Source organism: Artemia sp. Qi Xiang Cuo, chromosome 1 (assembly GCF_049724085.1).
Source record: "Artemia sp. Qi Xiang Cuo chromosome 1, ASM4972408v1, whole genome shotgun sequence".
Taxonomy (NCBI): domain Eukaryota; kingdom Metazoa; phylum Arthropoda; class Branchiopoda; order Anostraca; family Artemiidae; genus Artemia; species Artemia sp. Qi Xiang Cuo.
The window spans coordinates 62,768,273-62,789,938 of NC_142794.1; the positions used below are offsets into that span (position 1 = coordinate 62,768,273).

A 21,666-nucleotide genomic window follows, 5' to 3' on the forward strand; every position below is an offset into this window, starting at 1 on the left:
TAATGAAAGATATTAATTAATGTTTTGAATAATAGGAATGTGAATGATTCTAATTAGTGATTGGATAGTATCAGCGGAGAAAAAAAAGGATTAAACTGATTAACAGTTAAGGTAACCCCAAAGGAGCTATTAACTGAGGTAATTTGTTATAAATTTGAAAAATACCTAACGACGAATCAGAAATGTTTAATTAACATTTACAAAAAAAAGGAGTAATGGGATTTGCGAATTGGAGGACATGGGGTGGTTATGCACTGTATAATACACAAGTGATGTTTTGGAGAGTTAGGGGTCGTGTGTGTCTCTTTGAGCTATGTGTGTCTCTTTGGGGCGTTTTAATCTTTTGGTCTGTATGTGTCTGTATGGGCGTTTTTTGTCTCTTTGGGCTATGTGTGCGTCTCTTTGGGCTTTGTGTGTCTCTTCGGGCTGTGTGTGTCTCTTTAGCCTGTGTGTGTGTCTCTTTGGGCTGTGTGTGTCTCTATAGGCTGTGTGTCTCTTTGAGCAGTTTGAATCTTTTTGGTCTGTGTGTGTCTCTTTTAGCTATTTGTGTCGTTTTGGGCTTTGTGTGTCTCTGTTGGATGTGTGCGTCTCTTTGGGCCGTGTGCATCTCTTTGAGCCGTATGTGTCTCTTTGGACTGTTTGAGTCATTTTGGTCTGTGTGTCTTTCTTTTGGCTGTTTGTGTCTCTTAGGGGTCGTGTGTGTCTCTTTGGGCTATGTGTGTCTCTTTGGGGCGTTTGAATCTTAAGGTCTGTATGTGTCTGTATGGGCTATGGGCGTTTTCTGTCTCTTTGGGCTGTGTGTGTGTCTCTTTGGGCTTTGTCTGTCTCTTCGGACTGTGTGTATGTCTATTTAGCCTGTGTGTGTCTCTTTGGGCTGTGTGTGTCTCTTTAGGCTGTGTGTCTCTTTGGGCAGTTTGAATCTTTATGGTCTGTGTGTGCCTCTTTTGACTGTTTGTGTCGTTTTGGGCTTTGTGTCTCTCTGTTGGATGTGTTCGTCTCTTTGGGTCGTGCAGGTCTCTTTGAGCTGAATGTGTCTCTTAGAGCTATATGTGTCTCTTTGGGCTGTGGGTGTCTCTTTGTGAGGTGTGTGTCTCTTTAGGGTGTGTGTGTCTCGTTGTACTCTGTGTCTGTTTGGGTTGTGTGAGTCTTTTTGGTCTGTATGTGTCTCTTTGGGCTGTTTGAGTCTTTTAGGTCTGTGTTTGTCTCTTTGGGATTGTGTTTCTCTTTGGCCTGTCTGTGTCTCTTTGAGTTGATTGTGTCTCTTGAGGCTGTGTGTGTCTCTTTGGGCTGTGTGTCTCTTTGAGCTGTTTGAGTCTTTTTGGTCTGTTTGTGTGTCTCTTTGGACTGTTTGAGTCTTTTTGGTCTGTGTTTGTCTCTTTGGGCTGTTTGTGTCTCTTTGGGCTGTGTGTGTTTCTTTGGGCTTTGTGCGTCTCTTTGGGCTCTGTGTCTCGTTGGACTGTTTGAGTCTTTTTGATCTATTTGTGTCTCTTTGGGCTGTTTGAGTCTTTTTTGGGCTGTGTTTGCCTCTTTGGGCTTCTGTCTCTTTGGGTTGTTTGTGTTTCTTTGGGCTATGTGTGTCTCTTTGGGCTGTTTGAGTCATTTTGGTCTGTTTGTCTTTCTTTGGCTGTTTTTGTCTCTTAGGGGTCGTGTGTACCTCTTTGGGCTATGTGTGTCTCTTTGGGGCGTTTGAATCTTTTGGTCTTTATGTTTCTGTCTGGGGCGTTTTTTGTCTATTTGGGCTGTGTGTGTCTCTTTGGGCTTTGTGTGTCTCTTCGGCCTGTGTGTGTCTCTTTAGCCTGTGTGTGTCTCTTTGGGCTGTGTGTCTCTTTAGGTTGTGTGTCTCTTTGGGCAGTTTGAATCTTTTTGGTCTGTGTGTGTCTCTTTTGGCTTTTTGTGTCGTTTTGGGCTTTGTGTGTCTCTGTTGGATGTGTGCGTCTCTTTGGGCCTTGTGCATCTCTTTGAGCTGTATGTGTCTCTTGGGATGTTTGAGTCATTTTGGTCTGTGTGTGTGTTTCTTTTGGCTGTTTGTGTCTCTTAGAGGCAATGTGTGTCTCTTTGGGGTGTTTGAATCTTTTCGGTATGTATGTGTCTGTATGGGCGTTTTTTGTCTCTTTGTGCTCTGTGTGTGTGTCTATTTTGGGTTTTTGTTTATCTTAGAACTGTGTGGATTTATCATTATCCTGTGTGTGTATCTTTTGGGTGTGTGTGTCTCTTTAGGCTGTATGTCTCTTTGGACAGTTTGAATATTTATGGTCTGTGTGTGCCTCTTTTGGATGTTTGTGTCGTTTTGGGCAGTGTGTGTCTCTGTTGGATGTGTGCATCTCTATGGGCCGTGTACGTCTCATTGAACTGTATGTGTCTCTTTGGGCTGTGGGTGTCTCTTTGTGATGTGTGTGTCTCTTTAGGCTGTGTGTGTGTCTCATTGGACTGTGTGTCTTTTTGGGCTGTTTGAGTCTTTTTGTTCTGTGTGTGTCTCTTTGGGTTGTGTTGTCTCTTTGGGCGGTCTGTGTCTCTTTGAGCTGTTTGTGTCTCTTGAGGCTGTGTGTGTCTCTTTGGGCTGTTTGAGTCATTATGGTCTGTTTGTGTGTCTCTTTGGGCTGTTTGAGTCTTTTTGGTCTGTGTTTGTCGCGCTATGTGTTTTTCTTTGGGCTGTTTGAGTCATTTTGGTCTGTGTTTGTTTCTTTTGACTGTTTGTGTCTCTTAGGAGTCATGTGTGTCTCTTTGGGCTATGTGTGTCTCTTTGGGGTGTTTTTGTCATTTTGGTCTTTGTGTGTCTCTTCGGGCTTTTTGTGTCTCTTTAGGCTGTGTGTCTCTTTGGGCTGTTTGTGTCTCTTTGGGCTATGTGTGTCTCTTTGGGGTGTTTGAGTCATTTTGATCTTTGTGTGTTTCTTTCGACTGTTTGTGTCTCTTAGGAGCCGTGTGTGTCTCTTTGAGCTTTTTCGGGGTGTCTGAGTCTTTTTGGTCTGTATGCTTCTCTTTGGGCTGTTGGAGTATTTTAGGTCTGTCTTTGTCTCTTTGGTTTGTGTTTTCTCTTTGTGCTGTCCGTGTCTCTTTGAGCTGTTTGTGTCTCTTGATGATATGTGTGTCTCTTTTTGATGTGTGTCTCTTTGAGATATTTGTGTCTTTTTGGTCTGTGTTTGTGTGTCTGGTGGCTGATGCTGTCTTTTTGGTCTGTTTGTGTGTCTGTTTGGGCGCTGTGAGTCTTTTAGATATTTGTGTGTTTCTTTGGGCTCTGTGGGTCGATTTTAGTTGTGTGTCAATCATTTTAAAACATAAAAAACTTTATGATTAAAACATCTTTATTCTTTAGAATAGTTCTATTGTAAGCAAGTAACAAACTCTTTCCTGAAGTCACCTCTTGGATACACAATGCAGAAACTTCATTTAAGAAACTATGAAAAAATTGTACGTAAATAAGTAACAAATTCTTTCTTGAAGTCACCTCTTAGATACACAATACAGAAATTTCATTGAAGAAATCATAAAAAAATTGTAAGTAAGTAGAGTCTTGTTGGTATGTGTTTGTATCTTTGAGCTCTTTCTGTCTCTCTGGGCTGTGTGCGTTTCTTTGGGCTGTTTGTATCTCTTTAGGCTTTGTGTCAATACGTTTAATCAATAAATATCTTTAAGCTTAAACCGTCTTTATTCTTTAGAATAGTTCTATTGTAAGCAAATAACAAACTCTTTCCTGAAGTCACCTCTTGGATACACAATGCAGAAACTTCATTTAAGAAACTATGACAAAATTGTAAGTAAGTAACAAGTTCTTTCTTGAAGTCACCTCTTGGATACACAATACAGAAATTTCATTAAAGAAACTATGAAAAAATTGTAAGTAAGTAGCAAATTTTTTCTTGAATTCACCTGCTGGATAAACAAAGACATTTCGTTCAAGAAATTATGACAAAATTCTAAGTAAGTAACAAACTCTTTATTGTTTACACGACTTAGATACAAGATGTAGAAATTTAATTCAAGAAATTATGAAAAAATTATCAGTAAGTAACAATTTCTTTCTTGAAGTCAACTCTTGGATACACAATACGGAAATTTCATTCAAGAAATTATGAAAATATTTGTAAGTAAGTAACAAACTCTTTATTAATTTCACCTCTTAGATATACAGAACAGATACTTCATTCAAGATATTATGAAAAAATCGCAAGTAAGTAACTTTTTTTTCTCTTCTTTCTGGAAGTCACCTCTTTCATACACAATACAGAAATTTCATTAAAGAAATTATGAAAAAATTGTTAGTAAGTAGAGTCTTTTTGCTCTGTGTTTGTCTCTTTGGGCTGTTTGTGTCTCTTTGGGTTGTGTGTGTGTCTTGGGCTTTTTGTGTCTCTTTGGGCTGTGTGTCAATACGTTTAAGCAATAAATTTCTTTAAGCTTAACCCGTCTTTATTCTTTAGAATAGTTCTATTGTAAGCAAGTAACAAACTCTTTCCTGAAGTCAACTCTTGGATACACAATGCAGAAACTTCATTTATGAAACTATGAAAAAATTGTAAGTAAGTAAGTAACAAATTCTTTCTTGAAGTCACCTCTTGGATACACAATACAGAAATTTCATTAAAGAAATTATGAAAAAATTGTAAGTAAGTAGCAAATTCTTTCTTGAATTCACCTGCTGGATAAACAAAGACATTTCGTTCAAGAAATTATGACAAAAATTCTAAGTAAGTAACAAACTCTTTATTGTTTACATGACTTAGATACACGATGTAGAAATTCAATTCAAGAAATTATGAAAAAATCGCAAGTAACTTTTTTTTTCTCTATATCACAAACAATTTTCACTTAGCTACACGATGTAGAAATTTAATTCAAGAAATTATGAAAAAATTCTCAGTAAGTAACAATTTCTTTCTTGAAGTCAACTCTTGGATCCACAATACGGAAATTTCATTCAAGAAATTATGAAAAAATTGTAACTAAGTAGCAAATTCTTTCTTGAATTCACCTATTAGATAAACAATGAAGACGTTTCGTTCAAGAAATTATGACAAAATTCTCAGCAAGTAACAAATTCTTCTTAAGTCAATTGTTGTGTAGACATCGAGTTCAAGAAATTATGAACGATGTCAGTAAATTACAATTTCTTCAAGAAACTCTGATGCACAATACGGAAATTTCATCGTAACTAAGTAACCATTTCTTTCTTGAAGTCAACTCAGTTGGATAAACAAAAAGACATTCCATTCAAGAAATTATGAAAAAAATTCTAAGTAAGTAACAAACTCTTTATTGTTTTCACGAGTTAGATATACGATGTAGAAATTAAATTCAAGAAATTATGAAAAAATTCTCAGTAAGTAATCATTTCTGTCTTGAAGTCAACTCTTGGATACACAGTACGGAAATTTCATTCAAGAAATTATGAAAATATTTGTAAGTAAGTAACAAACTCTTTATTGATTTCACCTCTTGGATATACAGTACAGATATTTCATTCAAGAAATTATGAAAAATCGCAAGTAAGTAACGTTTTTTTTCTCTTTATCACAAACAATTTTCACTTAGCTACACGATGTAGAAATTTAATTCAAGAAATTATGAAAAAATTCTCAGTAAGTAACAATTTCTTTCTCGAGGTCAACTCTTGGATACACAATACGGAAATTTCATTCAAGAAATTATAAAAATATTTGTAAGTAAGTAAAAAGCTCTTTATTGATTTCACCTCTTGAACATACAGTACAGATACTTCATTCAAGAAACGTGATTAAACACGATTTGAAACTACATGCTATTTGCATGCCTTTCCTTGGCACCTTTCCAAACGAGCATACAATAAATTGATTGGTGATTGGTTACACACCACGACGGCGCATACATAGTGAGAGAGACATGCACAGTCGACATAGCTTTATTTCATTTTTTTAAGGTTAATTTAGACGAGGTTACGTGCGCGCACGTAAATGAAGTTTCTGCATTGTGTATCCAAGAGGTGACTTCAGGAAAGAGTTTGTTACTTGCTTACAATAGAATTATTCTAAAGAATAAAGACGGGTTAAGCTTAAAGATATTTATTGCTTAAACGTATTGACACACAACCCAAACAGACGTACAAAGCCCAAAGAAACACACACAGCCCAAAGAGACACAAACAGCCCAAAGAGACAAACACAGACCAAAAAGACTCTACTTACTTACAGTTTTTTCATAATTTCTTTAATGAAATTTCTGTATTGAAGTCACCAAGAGGTGACTTCAAGAAAGAAGAGAAAAAAGTTACTTACTTGCGATTTTTTCATAATTTCTTGAATGAAGTATCTGTACTGTATATCCAAGAGGTGAAATCAATAAAGAGTTTGTTACTTACTTAAAAATATTTTCATAATTTCTTGAATGAAATTTCCGTATTGCGTATCAAGGAGTTGACTTCAAGAAAGAAATTGTTACTTACCGAGAATTTTTTTCATAATTTCTTGAATTAAATTTCTACATCTTGTATCTAAGTCGTGTAAACAATAAAGAGTTTGTTACTTACTTAGAATTTTGTCATAATTTCTTGAACGAAATGTCTTTGTTTATCCAGCAGGTGAATTCAAGAAAGAATTTGCTACTTACTCACAATTTTTTCATAATTTCTTTAATGAAATTTCTGTATTGTGTATCCAAGAGGTGACTTCAAGAAAGAATTTGTTACTTACTTACTTACAATTTTTTCATAGTTTCTTAAATGAAGTTTCTGCATTGTGCATCCAAGAGGTGACTTCAGGAAAGAGTTTGTTATTTGCTTACAATAAAACTATTCTAAAGAATAAAGACGGGTTAAGCTTAAAGATATTTATTGATTAAACTTATTGACATAAAGCCCACAGAGGTGCAAACAGACAAAAGAAACGCACACAGCCCAAAGAGACAGACACAGCCCAAAGAGACAAACACAGACCAAAAAGACTCTACTTACTTTCAATTTTTTTATGATTTCTTCAATGAAATTTCTGTATGGTGTATCTAAGAGGTGACTTCAAGAAAGAATTTGTAACTTACTTACGTACAATTTTTTCATAGTTTCTTAAATGAAGTTTCTGCATTGTGTATCCAAGAGGTGACTTCAGGAAAGAGTTTGTTACTTGCTTACAATAGAACTATTCTAAAGAATAAAGACGGGTTAAGCTTAAAGATATTTATTGCTTAAACGTATTGACACACAACCCGAAGAGACACACAAAGCCCAAAGAAACACACACAGCCCAAAGAGACACAAACAGCCCAAAGAGACAAACACAGACCAAAAAGACTCAAACAGCCCAAAGAGACACACAAACAGACCAAAAAGACTCAAATAGCTCAAAGAGACACACAGCTAAAAGAGACACAAACATAATAGAGAGAAACACCCATCTAAAAGAGACATGTAAAGCCAAAAAAGAAACACAACCCAAAGAGACAAAGACAGAAATAAGCCACTCGAACAGCTCAAATAAACACACACAGCCCACAAAGACTAAAGTACCCCCAAAAAATCTCCAAGAGACACACAAGGCTCCTAAGAGACACAAACAGTCGAAAGAAACACACAAAGAGCAAAATGACTCAAACACCCCAAAGAGACACACATAGCCCAAAGAAACACAAACAGCCCAAATAGACACACACGGGCTAAAGAAACAAACACAGCCCGAAGAGACACAAAAAGCCCAAAGAGACACACACAGACCAAAAATATTCAAACACCACAAAGAGACACACATAGCCCAAAGAGACACACATGACTCCTAAGAGACACAAACAGTCAAAAGACACAAAAACAGACCAAAATGACTCAAACAGCCCAAAGAGACACACATAGCGAGACAAACACAGACCAAAAAGACTCAAACAGCCCAAAGAGACACACAAACAGATCAAAAAGACTCAAACAGCCCAAAGAGACACACAGCCAAAAGAGAAACACACAGCCTCAAGAGACACAAACAGCTGAAAGAGACACAGACAGCCCAAAGAGAAAACACAACCCAAAGAGACAAACACAGACCTAAAAGACTCAAACACCCCAAAGAGACACAAAGACCAAAAAGACTCAGACGCCTCAAAAAGACACACAGACCAACGAGACACACACAGCCTAAAGAGACACACACATCACAAAGAGACACCCACAGCCCAAAGAGACACATACAGCTCAAAGAGACGAACATGGCCCAAAGAGACGCACACATCCAACAGAGAGACACAAAGCCCAAAACGACACAAACATCCAAAAGAGGCACACACAGACCATAAAGATTCAAACTGTCCAAAGAGACATACAGCCTAAAGAGACACACACAGCCAAAAGACACACACACAGGCTAAAGAGACATACACAAAGCCCTAAGAGACACAAAAAGCCCAAACACACACGCAAACAGCCCACCGACACAAAACACGCCCGAACAGACACATACAGACCAAAAAGAGTCGAACACCCCAAAGAGACACAGATAGCCCAAAGAGACACACATGGCCTCTAAGAGACACAAACAGCCAAAAGAAACACACACACAGACCAAAATGACTCAAACATCCCAAGAGACACATACAGCTCAAAGAGATGCACACGGCCCAAAGAGACGCACACATCCAACAGAGACACACAAAGCCCAACACTACCCAAACATATAACAGACACACACAAATACAAAAAAGATACAACTATACCAAAGAGAAACACAGCAAAAAGATATACACAGAGACAAAAGACACATACACAGCCCAAATAGAGATACACACCCCTAAAAGACAAACACAGTAAAATGAGACACACACACAGCCCAAAGACACAAAAAACGCCCAAACAGACACATACAGACCAAAAAGATTCAAACGCCCCAAAGAGACACACATAGCCCAAACAGGTACACATGACCCCTAAGAGACACAAACAGCCAAAAGAAAGACACACACACCAAAATGACTCAAACAGCCCAAAGAGACACACCTAGCCCAAAGAAACACAAACAACCCAAAGAGACAGAAGCCCAAAGAGGCAAACACAGCCCAAAAAAGACTCAAACAGCCCAAAGAGACACAAACAGATCAAAAAGACTCAAACAGTCCAACGAGACACACAGCCCAAAGAGACGCACAAAGCCCAAAGAAACACACACAGCCCAAAGAGACACAAACAAGTCAAAGAGACAAACACAGACCAAAAAGACTCAAACAGTCCAAAGAGACACACAAACAGACCAAAAAGACTCAAACAGCTCAAAGAGACACACAGCCCAAAGAGACACACACAGCCTCAAGAGACACAATCAACTCAAAGAGACACAGACAGGCCAAAGAGAAACACAATCCCAAAGAGACAAACACAGACCTAAAAGACTCAAACAGTCCAACGAGACACACATAAAGACCAAAAAGACTCATACACACCAAAAAGACACAGAGTCCAAAGAGACACACACAACCTAAAGAGACACACACATCATAAAGAGACACCCACAGCCCAAAGAGACACATATAGCTCAAAGAGACACATTCAGCTCAAAGAGACGGGCACGACCCAAAGAGACGAACACATCCATCAGAGAGACACAAAGCCCAAAACGACACAAACAGTCAAAAGAGGCACACACAGACCATAAAGATTCAAACTGCCCAAAGAGACACACAGCCTAAAGAGACACACACAGCCCAAATAGACACACACAGGATAAAGAGAAATACACACAGTCCGAAGAGACAGACAAAGCCAAAAGAGACACACACACAGCCCAAAGAGACATAAAACGCCCATAGCCCATACAGACACATACAGACCTTAAGATTCAAACGCCCCAAAGAGACACACATAGCCCAAAGAGACACACACGACCCCTAAGAGACACAAACAGCCAAAAGAAAGACACACAGACCAAAAGGACTCAAACAGGCCAAAGAGACACATACAGCTCAAAGAGATGCACACGGCCCAAAGAGACGCACACATCCAACAGAGACACACAAAGCCCAAAACGACACAAAAAGCTAAAAGAGACACACACAGACCAAAAAGATTCAAACTGCCCAAAGAGACACACAGCCTAAAGAGACACACACAGCCAAAAGACACACACACACTGGATAAAGACACACACACCGCCCTAAGACACACACAACCCCCAAAGACACACAAACACACCCCAAATACAAAAAACACGCCCATACAGACACATACAGACCAAAAGATTCAAACGCCCCAAAGAGACACACATAGCCCAAAGACACACACGACCCCTAACTCTCCAAAACATCACTTGTGTATTATACAGTGCATAACCACCCCATCTCCTCCAATTCGCAAATCCTATTACTCCTTTTTTTTGCAAATGTTAATTAAACATTTCTGATTCGTCGTTAGGTATTTTTCAAATTTATAACAAATTACCTCAGTTAACAGCTCCTTTGGGGTTACCTTAACTGTTAATCAGTTTAATTCTTTTTTTTCTCCACTGATACTATCCAATCACTAATTAGAATCATTAACATTCCTATTATTCAAAAAATTAATTAATATCGTTCATTATCTGAATAAATTAAGTTATCTCCTGCCCTTCAATAATGAGGGAATAAAGGGAGCGTTAGATCCTATTTTAAATTGACAATACTTATCAAACATCACTTGTGTATTATACAGATCACATATCTCATTACCCTTTTTAAATGTTAATCAAATAATTCTGATTATAGTGTCCAATTTTTTTGTCTGCTTTTCAAAATGATCGTACTTGGAAATCTGTCATTTAACACTAAGAAGTAAATTGGGTAATCCTCTCGCAATAACAATAGGCTTAGCAGCGATTAAATCTCATTGTCGGCGACAATTCAATCAGATCAGAGTTGTGCAAATGGAATATCTTTTCGCAAATTGAGTTAGCTTCTATTTCATAGACAAAATATTTGAAATCATTTTTTTCAAATCACCTATCAAGTTATCAAAAAATATATGAACTAGAAATCTGGTCTGTAAATTGTGTCAGAAAAACTTGTCCGTTAAAACTTTATTTTCAACTAATTCATCCGGGGTTTTTCACAAGCAATTCGTACCATCCTCGCTTATCCAATTTGCGAATCTCATTATCCATTTTTGCAAAAATGTCACAAAGACATGTATATACCTTGAATTAGAAATCTGGTAAATTGCGTCAGAACAACTTGTCCTTCATAACACGTTATGCAAAGCTCTGAATCTCTTTGAAAAGGTGTATAGCCTACGTCTCGTAGAAATGTTTACCTATAGGACCGGTAGAATACTATACCTACCAGAAACCTGTTTGGTACAGGGGCGTACGCAAAATAGTACCTTGGTTACTACTTTTTATATCTTTTGGGTTTTTTTCTACAAGAATCCAGTTTGGTATAATTGTGGAGGTTTGACATGCCCAATATCCCTAAATAAACAGTTGTTGGACCGTTCTATTTTGCTGGACAAAATAGTTGTTTTAAAATAAAGACTGTATGTGTTTGCGTAGCAATCAGATTCCAAGAACGGGCTTATGACCCTCCGGTCGCTTTTTACTCATGAAAGTATCCTAGAAGATTATATTTTGAATCGAACTGGCTTTCTTGAATGTTTCAATGTCATTTCTAGCTATTATAGAGTGTTGCTGCCAATGATATTGCTCATATGCCTTTTTGAAAACCTGCATCTATACAGTTTTTTCGTTTAATTAGAACGCCCCCTAAACACTTCCTAGAAGTTTCACCTTAATACTCTTAGCGTCATTAGTTACAGTGACTGTAGTTGTAGTACCAAAAGTATACACATAGTGCCTTCTGGCTAGTTCAGAATCCCCCACAACTTACTCTTAAAGATCTAACTTAATAATATAAGTTGTTCTTGAGATGTTGCGCTGTCACCTTTTTGTAAGTTCACATGCTCATAGTTTATTTTAATTTAGTTCAACGTCCGCCTAAATATTTCTTATATTTGATTACTGAAGACAATGTTATATTCTCTTTGGACTATTGGCTACAAAATGGCTGTCTCACAATTTCGATCGAATGTGTTTGGGGAAAAGAGGCTATCAGGGAGAGGGCGGGGAGTTATTTTTTCTCCATCGCGTTTGACTTTTAAAATAGAACTTGAACTATACTTTTATAATCAAATGAGCCTTCTCTAAAGCTCACAAGATAACCTCTTCGCGAAAAGCTTTCATCCCCCCGGGGCATAGATCACAACTCTTACCCCCGTACTTTCGGGGGTAGTGTCAACCCCAAAGACCATGTTATGAGATCTTTGGACTATTTTTGAACAAATGGCTATCTTAAAATTTTTATCGGATGCATTGGAGGAAAATATGACGTTGGGGGGGACAGCTGCCCTCCGATAAATTTGACTCTTAAAAATGGCTCTTCAACTTCCGATTTCCAATCCAATGAGACCCTTTGCGAAGTTTATACGACCAAAGTTTCCATAAAAACCTTAAATGCTCTCGGGGCATACCTTACAACCCTTTTTCTTTCTCGTCGTGTGTTTAGTATGTTTTATTTTGATGCAAGTTGAGGTTTAAAAAAGAACATTTTTTGTTTCATTTTCTCCCTTTTTTTCCGTTGAGAAAGGCTCCTAGGCGTGGGGCCGAAATATTCGGATTGTGTTTGTTTAATTTTATTGTATTTATTCACTGCTTTATAAAAATTAAGACCCGTTTTTCTTGCTTAATTTTTCGTAAATGGAAAAGCAGCGTGGTCTTAGAAATTATTTATAACTATCTCGAAATTTTGACTGGAAGTGTTTGGGGAAATGTTGGGCGTGGGGGGGGGTGGTTGCCCTACAATCACTTTTGACTATTAAATAGGGCACTAGCCCTTTCAATTACCAACCGACTGAGCCCTTTTCGAGGTTTCAACGACAACAAATGGTCATCTTAAAATTTCTATCAGATCCGTTTTTGGACAATACGCCGTGTGTGTGGGTGGGGGGGGCTATTTGTCTTCTGATCACTTTGACTCTTAAAAAGAACACTATAACTTCTTAGTACCAATCCAATGAGCCCTCTTTGAAGTTTATACGACCGCCATTTCTATAAAAAAAAAAACCTTATATGCCCCAGGGCGTAACACTGAACAAAATGGCTATCTCAAAAATTATGATTGAATATGTTTGGGGAAATGACTGGTGTACGGGGGGGCTGGGTGACCTCCAATCACTTTTGACTGTTGAAAAGGCCAGTAGAACTTCTGAATGCCAATCAAATAAGCCCCCTATGAGGTTTATACGACCACCCTTTCTATAAAAAAAAAACTTATATCCCCACAGGATATAAGTTACAACCCTTGCTCTGAGGGTTGTGGGCGGGAGTTGGGTGTTGTCATTCTCAAAGTCATAATTTCCGAACCTTTAAACTACACTGAACAAAATGGATATCTCAAAATTTTGATTGGATGTGTTTGTGGAAGTTATTGACGTGGGGGATGGGGAGCTGTTTGCCCCATGAGCTCTTTTGAAGTCCCTATGATATTTCTTTCTATAAGAAGTGCCCTGGTCTAAAAAAAACAATATTTTTTGCCCACATATATACAATATATCGCGCTGCCAATGATATTTTGTCTTGAGATTTCAATTATTAAGCTCTGGAAGTGCCGATTAGACCAGGTAACCCCCCCCCCTAAAATCCAGCCTATGGGCGCCCTTGTTACCCTTTTTTCATTAAATTCATAAAACGGGAGAATGTTTACCTGAAAATTGTGTAGTATGGAAACCGTTCAATTTTCCAAGATTGTTTCCAACTTGTGACTTGAATAATCAATAAGCTATTTTGGTTTCAAAACACCTGACCACTATATGCGTCATAACCCAATTACAAAGCTGACCCGAGAAAAAAGTATTGCACCAACGTCATTAAGGATTACGAATATAATTTACGAAAGCAAAAACTTCTCTTTTTGTTATGTAAGAAGACAATGATGATGACTACCGTGGGAATATGATTACCCACAAAATAGTTCTTGAAGTCTGCGCTTTTGCCTCGTAGTTATACAAGAATTTTCTGAAATGGCTTCGAAACAGCACATAAAATTTAAATAGGTGGAAATCATAAGAGTGCAGTTGAATACTTGTAGTAGGCAGTCATTTCCGTTCAAGTTCGTGACTTTTGACAGCAACAAGAAAAAATGGATCAGACACGCGCGAATGCGGCCTGAACGCCCATCCCTACGAATCTCCTTGTGAATATTCCACCCAGTTTCGCCTATTTGCTCCCCTCTCGGAAACAAATTCATTTGCACAGTGTATATATGTAAAGATAAATTCTTCAAGATAGGTCCGAGCATTAAGGAGCATTTTAATTTTCTAGAGGTCAAGGCAGGGGTCAAAATAAGATAAATGTATGTAGACCACAACTTGCCGTTGGGAAAACTCTGGCCTCAATTCATGGAAATAGGGGGGGGGCATAAATGTATTTATCAAAACTAGGGGACAACTTTGTTTTCTCAATTAAAATTCTAAAATAGCCATTTTCAGTGACAACACCAAAAAAAAAGTATTTATTCAAAATCTAGAGAGAGGGATTTGGGGGGAGTAAATTCTTTCCCCCACAATTGACGTTTGACGCCGCCGTCTATAGCTGTTCCAGTAGAAATTTACGAGAAAATTTTGATCGACAAGAGCACTATTGTTTATACTGTAGCTTTAAGTACACTAGACCCTCCTCCTACCTCTAGCGCGCTTGAATATCACAACATATTGTAGTATTTATGGATTTCAAAACGCCTTAGCCTACCTCACATTAACTTTCTAAATTACAATTAATTTCTTACCAGAATAAAACTGAAGGCAAAACTTCAAATGAGCAAAAATTATTGCTTCGCAGATTACGCAAGACATGTCCACATAACCAACTCAAATAAACTGATATTTTTCAATAAAATTCTATTCGTGATTTTTTTTTTCTTTTTTTTGTATCCGATAAACACGCGAGAAGTGGAGTTTCGTTAATGCTAATGAAATAAAATAAAATAGGATGAAAATATAATACTTTAGAAAAAAATTTGGGCTATATATTTGCACGTTCGGGGTGGGGGGGGTAAACCATAGCATATATTAAATACGTAACCTAACCTAACCTAGGTACCTTTTTTGCCCCATAAACCCCAAAAAACTAAAGTTTAAACATAGTTCCCGGAGTGAGCAATATCTCAGAAGCCAGCGGAAACCTGTTTTTTCATTGGATCTTTGAAATTCCATAGGCGGTTCTTCTCATGTGTTTATCTGATTGTACACAAGTACCTTTTTTTCAATAGAATTCTAAAAACTTGCGCTTTACTGAAAATAAGTAACCAACCCCAAAAAACAAGATCTTTTGTCAGGAGCAGAAAATTTCATAAGTAGCCTACAGAAAGTAAAAGACTAATTTATATGAATCTATACCAACTATGATACCAATAACTTTTAATATGTAATTGTAATTCTCTTCATAAAATAAACGACATTTTTTCTAATTTGGCAGTTTTGTTTCAAGCGTGTGTTTTAGTTATCAATCACCAAGGTGGCTGAGAGGGGAGTGTATAAGAGAGGGTTTTGGCCATGGAGGTCATAGTCGCACTCTTATTATCGCTTCCCATCCATCCCATCATAGTCGCTTCCCATCCTTTTCACTACTGACATGGCACCAAGACGTCCAATTTACTGGAAGAAGTAACTTTTAAGTTTGCCATTAAAAATCTTTCTAAGATCGATCAGTAGCCTCCTAGTTTGGTAGACAAAAGAATTAGAAATAAATGAGGTACCTGCTAATAATTCAATAGCATAATTTTCCGCGTTTTTAAGATCTAAGATTCAAAAACTCCAATTGAGGGTTTTAGACCATAATAAATCGATCGGATATTGCAAAATAGTTACGCCCTCATACGAGAACATCTCGTGCTACTTATTCTAGAGATATAGCTGTATTCCTTACGACACGGGAAATCCGCCTTCTACATTCTTCATATGCAATTAATAAAATAATTTCCTCAAGCAGAATGTTGCAATCTATATTAGCACAAAAAGTACTATAAGAATCATTCTCGATTTTTGAAGCCATATTTTTCGTCGCAGTGTGTTATCACATGAAATATAGATCACATTTGTGACGAGATTATAGCTACGGTAGACAAGAAGAACATTTTTACTTACCTGTTTTTCAGAAAGACAGGTAAGTAGAGAAATCTGATATGCAATATCCTAGTCTCCATCGTGTAGACTCTGACTGGGAGCTACATTTAATAAACTTTAGGGAGGTAACATGGGCATATATATTTTATGAAGGTGATAGATCAGTTAAAAGTAGTTATCTTGTGATCTAAAAATTTGTTAGTAAGTGGACCATGATAACTGGCCTTGTGAAAGCAAGAATGTCGTAACCGCCCTTTTAAACTTCCGAGAAAACTGCAATTGAAAAAATCGGTTTTTGTGGAGCCGAACGTATGGTAGATAGAAAACGAATCAAGGGCCAATTTAAAGCCGCTGGTAAAGGAACCCTCTCGGTAGAATTTTGGTCCTGTTGGATGAGATTCACTAGCTCAAAATGTACAACAAAAAACGGATACGACATTTTAGCCCGCCTTTTTTTGCTGCTAAAGTAGTTACGACAAAAGCGCAGAGAGCGCTCGGGCTTTTTTTCCATTTTGGAACAGCAATTTTCCATTAACGTTTTCTCATAAATAGCCAAGGCTTATCTTAAGGCTCAAACGTGGCGTTTCTACCTTTTTGCACTGCTTCAGCCGTTGAAACTCAACTTACTACATTTTGATTATAATACAACTTCAGAAATTTTGACTACTTAGAAAAAAAAAGCAAGGTTATTTATTGGGTCTTTACAGACTGCCTTTCCCCTCTCTCAGATTTTTTAATGGGGGCAAGGGGATTGCAGCTTCTTCTTCTGGGATTGCTCTCTGTACTACAGTGGGTGGGTGGTTGCTGTCTTTATTCACGGTTTCAAAAACACACTTGCAGCTTGCAGTACTCCAAATTTGGAGGAGACATAAACCTGTAGGCTGATGCACATCTTTGAATTTTTCAATAGGAATAACAGGCTTGAAATCCAACAGCTTTGGAACAACAAGAAAATCAACCACTTCTATCGAAGAAGTGTCTTTTCTTGCCTTAAGTTTACACTCCAGAGCAATGTTTATTTCAGAGACTGATTGGTCAGAAAATGACAGTTTGTAACCGACTCTTTTTGAGTAGCCTTGTTTTAACTGAAATTGTGTAACTTTGGAAAATGGATCGTTAGAGTATTTATAGATCTTGAAGGCCTGCTGAAATCTATCACTGTTCATTTGATGAACAAACTTTGTTCATTTGATGTCGTAACTGACCAGAGGTTAATCCTTCAGTCAATTACGACAATTTCCGCTTTCACAAAAGTGAAAACATACACTTACGATAAAATCGAATTTTTAATTTACTCAGCCAGGGGGCATCGTACAACCAAACGAACTACACCGTTAGAAAGCTAGTAAAAAATAACTCTGGTAGGGTCCGTAACTCAATTTTCACTAGGGGTGTCAGTTACGACATTCTTGCTTTCACAAGGCGAACTGCCGATTAAGGAAAGAGCATCATCCCTAATACACGAACACGCATATAAACTAGAAAACAAAAGATTTAAAATACAAGAAGGACGAACAATATTTACTTCTAAAGGGGCATTGTCTACAACTGCGTAATCTATAATTGACAGAAGCTTTGTTGAAGACCTTGAAAATTCGATAAGCTGCTGTGCAAACAATACCAATGGTTTCACACGTTGCAGCCCCGTTTCTGGGGCAGAATCTTTTTCTCAAAGCGTTGGTCGTACCACCTCGCTTGTTTTTGATGTGTAAAATCTAGCTCAAATGTTCCTTTCAACTACAGAGTCAGTAGCAGAGTTGCCACCGTTAGTAGGATTTTACTAGATCTAGTAAAAAAAAATCTAGTAAATTTAGAGGATCTAGTAAATTTCCCGAAATCTAGTAAAAACTAGTAAAAAGTCACGGTTTGTAGTAAACAAAACTTTTTTTTTATTTTCCATGAATTCAGGGGAAAAAGTCATCGTCAACATACGACAATTTACAATTTTTGCTTGTCTGTTCTACAATTTACAATTTTGCTTGTCCGTCAAATCTTTGCTTGGTATCAAATCTTACCAACTAAAAATGAAGCTATAATGACACTTGGATTTGTGATGATTGGGAATCTATTGGAATCAAAACAAAAGTCAACCACCCAAGGTGATTAGGTGAATCTCCTCAGAAAATATTTATTGGGGAAAAAGGAGCCTGCTGAGAGAAATTAAAAGTAAGAAGAAATGTAAAAAACAATATATATATATATATATACATATATATATATATATATATATATATATATATATATATATATATATATATATATATATATATATATATATATATATATCCAAAAAAAAGGATTTTTGAACTTGTAGGTTTCCGGAATTTTTCAATCATACTATGAAAACGAAAGAAAAGAGGAAAAGAGAGAAAAAAAAAGAAAAAAGATTGTGAAAATCGTATTGATTATTCTCCTATAGTAAAAATTGATGCTTGATGGTGCGCGTACGGCGTAGCCGGACGTGCAAAAATTTTTTTTGAGCATTTTGTAAAAACAGATGCGATCTAGTAAATTTTTCTTCTCTGATTAAGTAAATTCTTCGAGCTCAGGGTGGCAACCCTGGTCAGTAGATACAAGAGTAATAAGAATACTTTTGCGCCGAAGAAGAAAAGGTAGTCAATATCAAGCGAAGGATTAACTTCTCATTGTATCTTTTTTTTTAGATTTGCTATTTGTATATGCAGAGTGTTGTCCTGAAATTGCAGAAATCAGTAGAACAATACGAAATGTTGTTTCGTAAACCTCGCCTGCGTATGCAGCCTGTCCCAAGCCAGGATAAAGAGGGAGGGTTGGGATGTGGACTTGCGACCCACGCCCGGGACCTCAAGGGCCTGCCCTCGGGGGAAATCCTAACTGCAACCGAAACATCAAGTTTGAGCCTCGGATTTTCGAACCCCCTTTTGATGACGACCTCTGTATGCCCACGGACAAGATTTATGAATGCGAAACAACACCTCAAATTTGGTTTCTGGAACGTCCGCACAATGTCTCAAGACTCCAAGACTGAACAAGTGCTAAGAGCACTGGAAGATTACCACCTTGACCTTCTGGCTCTGTCAGAAGTTCGATGGCTAGGATCTGGATCAAATAAACTGGATGGAGATGTGATCATTATACACAGTGGATCGCAGCAAAAGCGTGAATACGGAGTAGCCCTAATGATGACAAAACATACTTCCCAAGCTCTACTACAGTGTACACCGGTGTCACCTAGAATCCTGAAAGCCTGCTTCATCGGCGCGCATGTGAAACTGTCAGTAATAGTATGCTACGTACCCACCAATGACGCCACCGACGAAGTAAAAGACGAATTTTACAGAGCTCTCAACTCCGTGGCAAACGATATACCACGGCATGACATCGCATGTTTTCTAGGAGACTTTAACGCGAAAGTAGGGAACGACCGATCGTTTTCCCCAGAGGTTCTCGGCGATCATGGCCTGGGTCAGCGAAACGAAAAACGGAGAACTACTTATCGACTTCGCGCTCCTTAACGACCTAGTAATCGGAGGTACCCTATTTTCTCATCGGGATGTACATAAATAGTCTTGGATATATCCCGATGGCCACACCCGAAATCAGATTGACCATCGTGTTTGGAGCAGGAAGTGGAGATCAAGCCTAATTGATATAAGGGGATATAGAGGAGCTGACGTTGGCTCAGATCATAATCTGGTGGCAGCAAAAATCCGCCTCAAATTGAAAAGAAATAGAAAAGCAAATAAGGCTCCTTTAAACCCAGTCTTTGACTCGGAGAAACTGAGGTTGAGAGAATTCAACCAAGCCTTTAAACTAGAGATGCGGAATAGATTTGAAGCCTTGTCTTTACTAGATGATGCTGATAGCAATCAATACTGGGAAAGCTTAAAGTTGTTCTTTCACGATTCCGCGAAAGCCACCATTGGGTACCGCAAGAGCCCAAAAGACCAGTGGCTATCTGACCAAACATGGGAACTCATAGAGACAAGGAAAGAAGTAAAATCATCACTTTTCCAAAGACAAACCCCCTACCAACAGATCCTCAGAAACGATGAATACACAGCCGCGGATAAAGAGGTAAAGAAGATTGCCAGAAATGACTGGATACATCTGCTGGAGCGAAAAGCAGTACAGGCAGAAGGCGTAGCGAAGACAGGTGACTCGAGAGCCATCTGCATAATAGATACTGAGCTTATTAGAAAGAAATCCTCTACACAACGTTGTCCAATAATAGCCCCCACGGGTATCCTAAAAGTAAAGGATTCTGACGTAAACGAAGTTTGGGCCAGCCACTTCGAGAAGCTGCTCAATAGACCCCCACCAGAGGATCCCCCAGAGATCCCAGCAACAACACTGTTTTCCTTAGATATCAGCACGGTTCTGCCGTCATCCACTGAAATTATAGCAACAGCAAAGAAGCTGAAAAATGGGAAGTCGCCTTGCAAAGACAGGATATCCGTGGAAATTATAAACGTGACGCTTATGACCTGCCTCAAGTACTGGACAGTGCTGTTCACAGCAATCTGGACGACCACCAAAATACCTTTAGATTGGAAACATAGTACCTTTGTGAGGATTTTTAGGAAAGTCGATGCGTCCTTCCCAGGCAACTGGCGAGGAATCTGCATGCTTTCCATACCTAGAAAATTGCTGACGCACATTTTACTGCAGAGAATCAGCTCGCAGCTCGACAGACACCTTCGCGACGAGCAACATGGATTCAGACCGAACCGTTCATGTGCAGACTTAAATATTTACCATACGGCTACTGACGGAAGAAAGCAGAGAATGACGCTCCAAAATCTATATGATATTCATCGATTTTGAGAAGGCATTTGACTCAGTAGACCGCCAAAGTCTGTGGAAGATCCTACTGCATTACGGAATCCCTGAAAAGATAGTTTCACTGATTGTTGCGTTTTATGAAGATAGCGAGTGCTGTGTAAAGACACCAGATAGCCAAACTCGTTTCTTCCGCATTATGTCAGGAGTTAAGCAAGGTTGCGTCTTGTCACCGCTACTTTTCGTAATCGTCATTGATTACATACTGCGAAGTAAAAGCACAGACGGAATCCAGCTGAATCCAGAAACACGCCTCAGTGATGTAGACTTCGCTGACGACATTGCCGTCCTAGAATCATGCAAGCAAAGACTCCAAGAACTCCTTGACAAAGTGAGGGAGAGAGGTGGCCATGTCGGCCTGAAAATAAATAATGAGAAAACAAAATGCATGGCTACCACAGATTCACCCCTTAGAATCAATTGCGGAGACCAACACATAGAGCAAGTCGTCCATTTCAAATACTTGGGAAGCATAATAGAAAGTACCGGATCGACCACAAAAGAAGGGCTCACAAGAAGCCCTCGGCCAAGCCAATGGGGCCTTGAATAGATTACGGAAAGTATGGCGGTCCCAAAGCTTCTCTATACGGCTAAAGTTAAGAATCTTCAATAGCAATGTTATGCCAGTGCTGCTTTACGCAGCCGAAACCTGGCACCTGAACCAGGAACAACAGAGAAGAATACTTGCTTTCAAGAACACACATTCTCAGAAGAATTGTTAACATCCGTTGGCAGCAGAGAATAACAAACCAATTCATTCGTGACAAGACTGG

At 38.4% G+C, this 21,666-nt stretch overlaps 1 protein-coding gene across 1 annotated transcript; it reads left to right on the plus strand.

Moving 5' to 3' along the window:
- The first annotated feature begins 19,056 nt into the window (after positions 1–19,056).
- On the plus strand, positions 19,057–19,566 carry LOC148956577 (protein CFDP2-like). Its single transcript, XM_089091273.1, has one exon. The coding sequence runs from the start codon at positions 19,057–19,059 to the stop codon at positions 19,564–19,566; it is 510 nt and encodes a 169-aa protein (XP_088947399.1).
- The last annotated feature ends 2,100 nt before the right edge of the window (positions 19,567–21,666 follow it).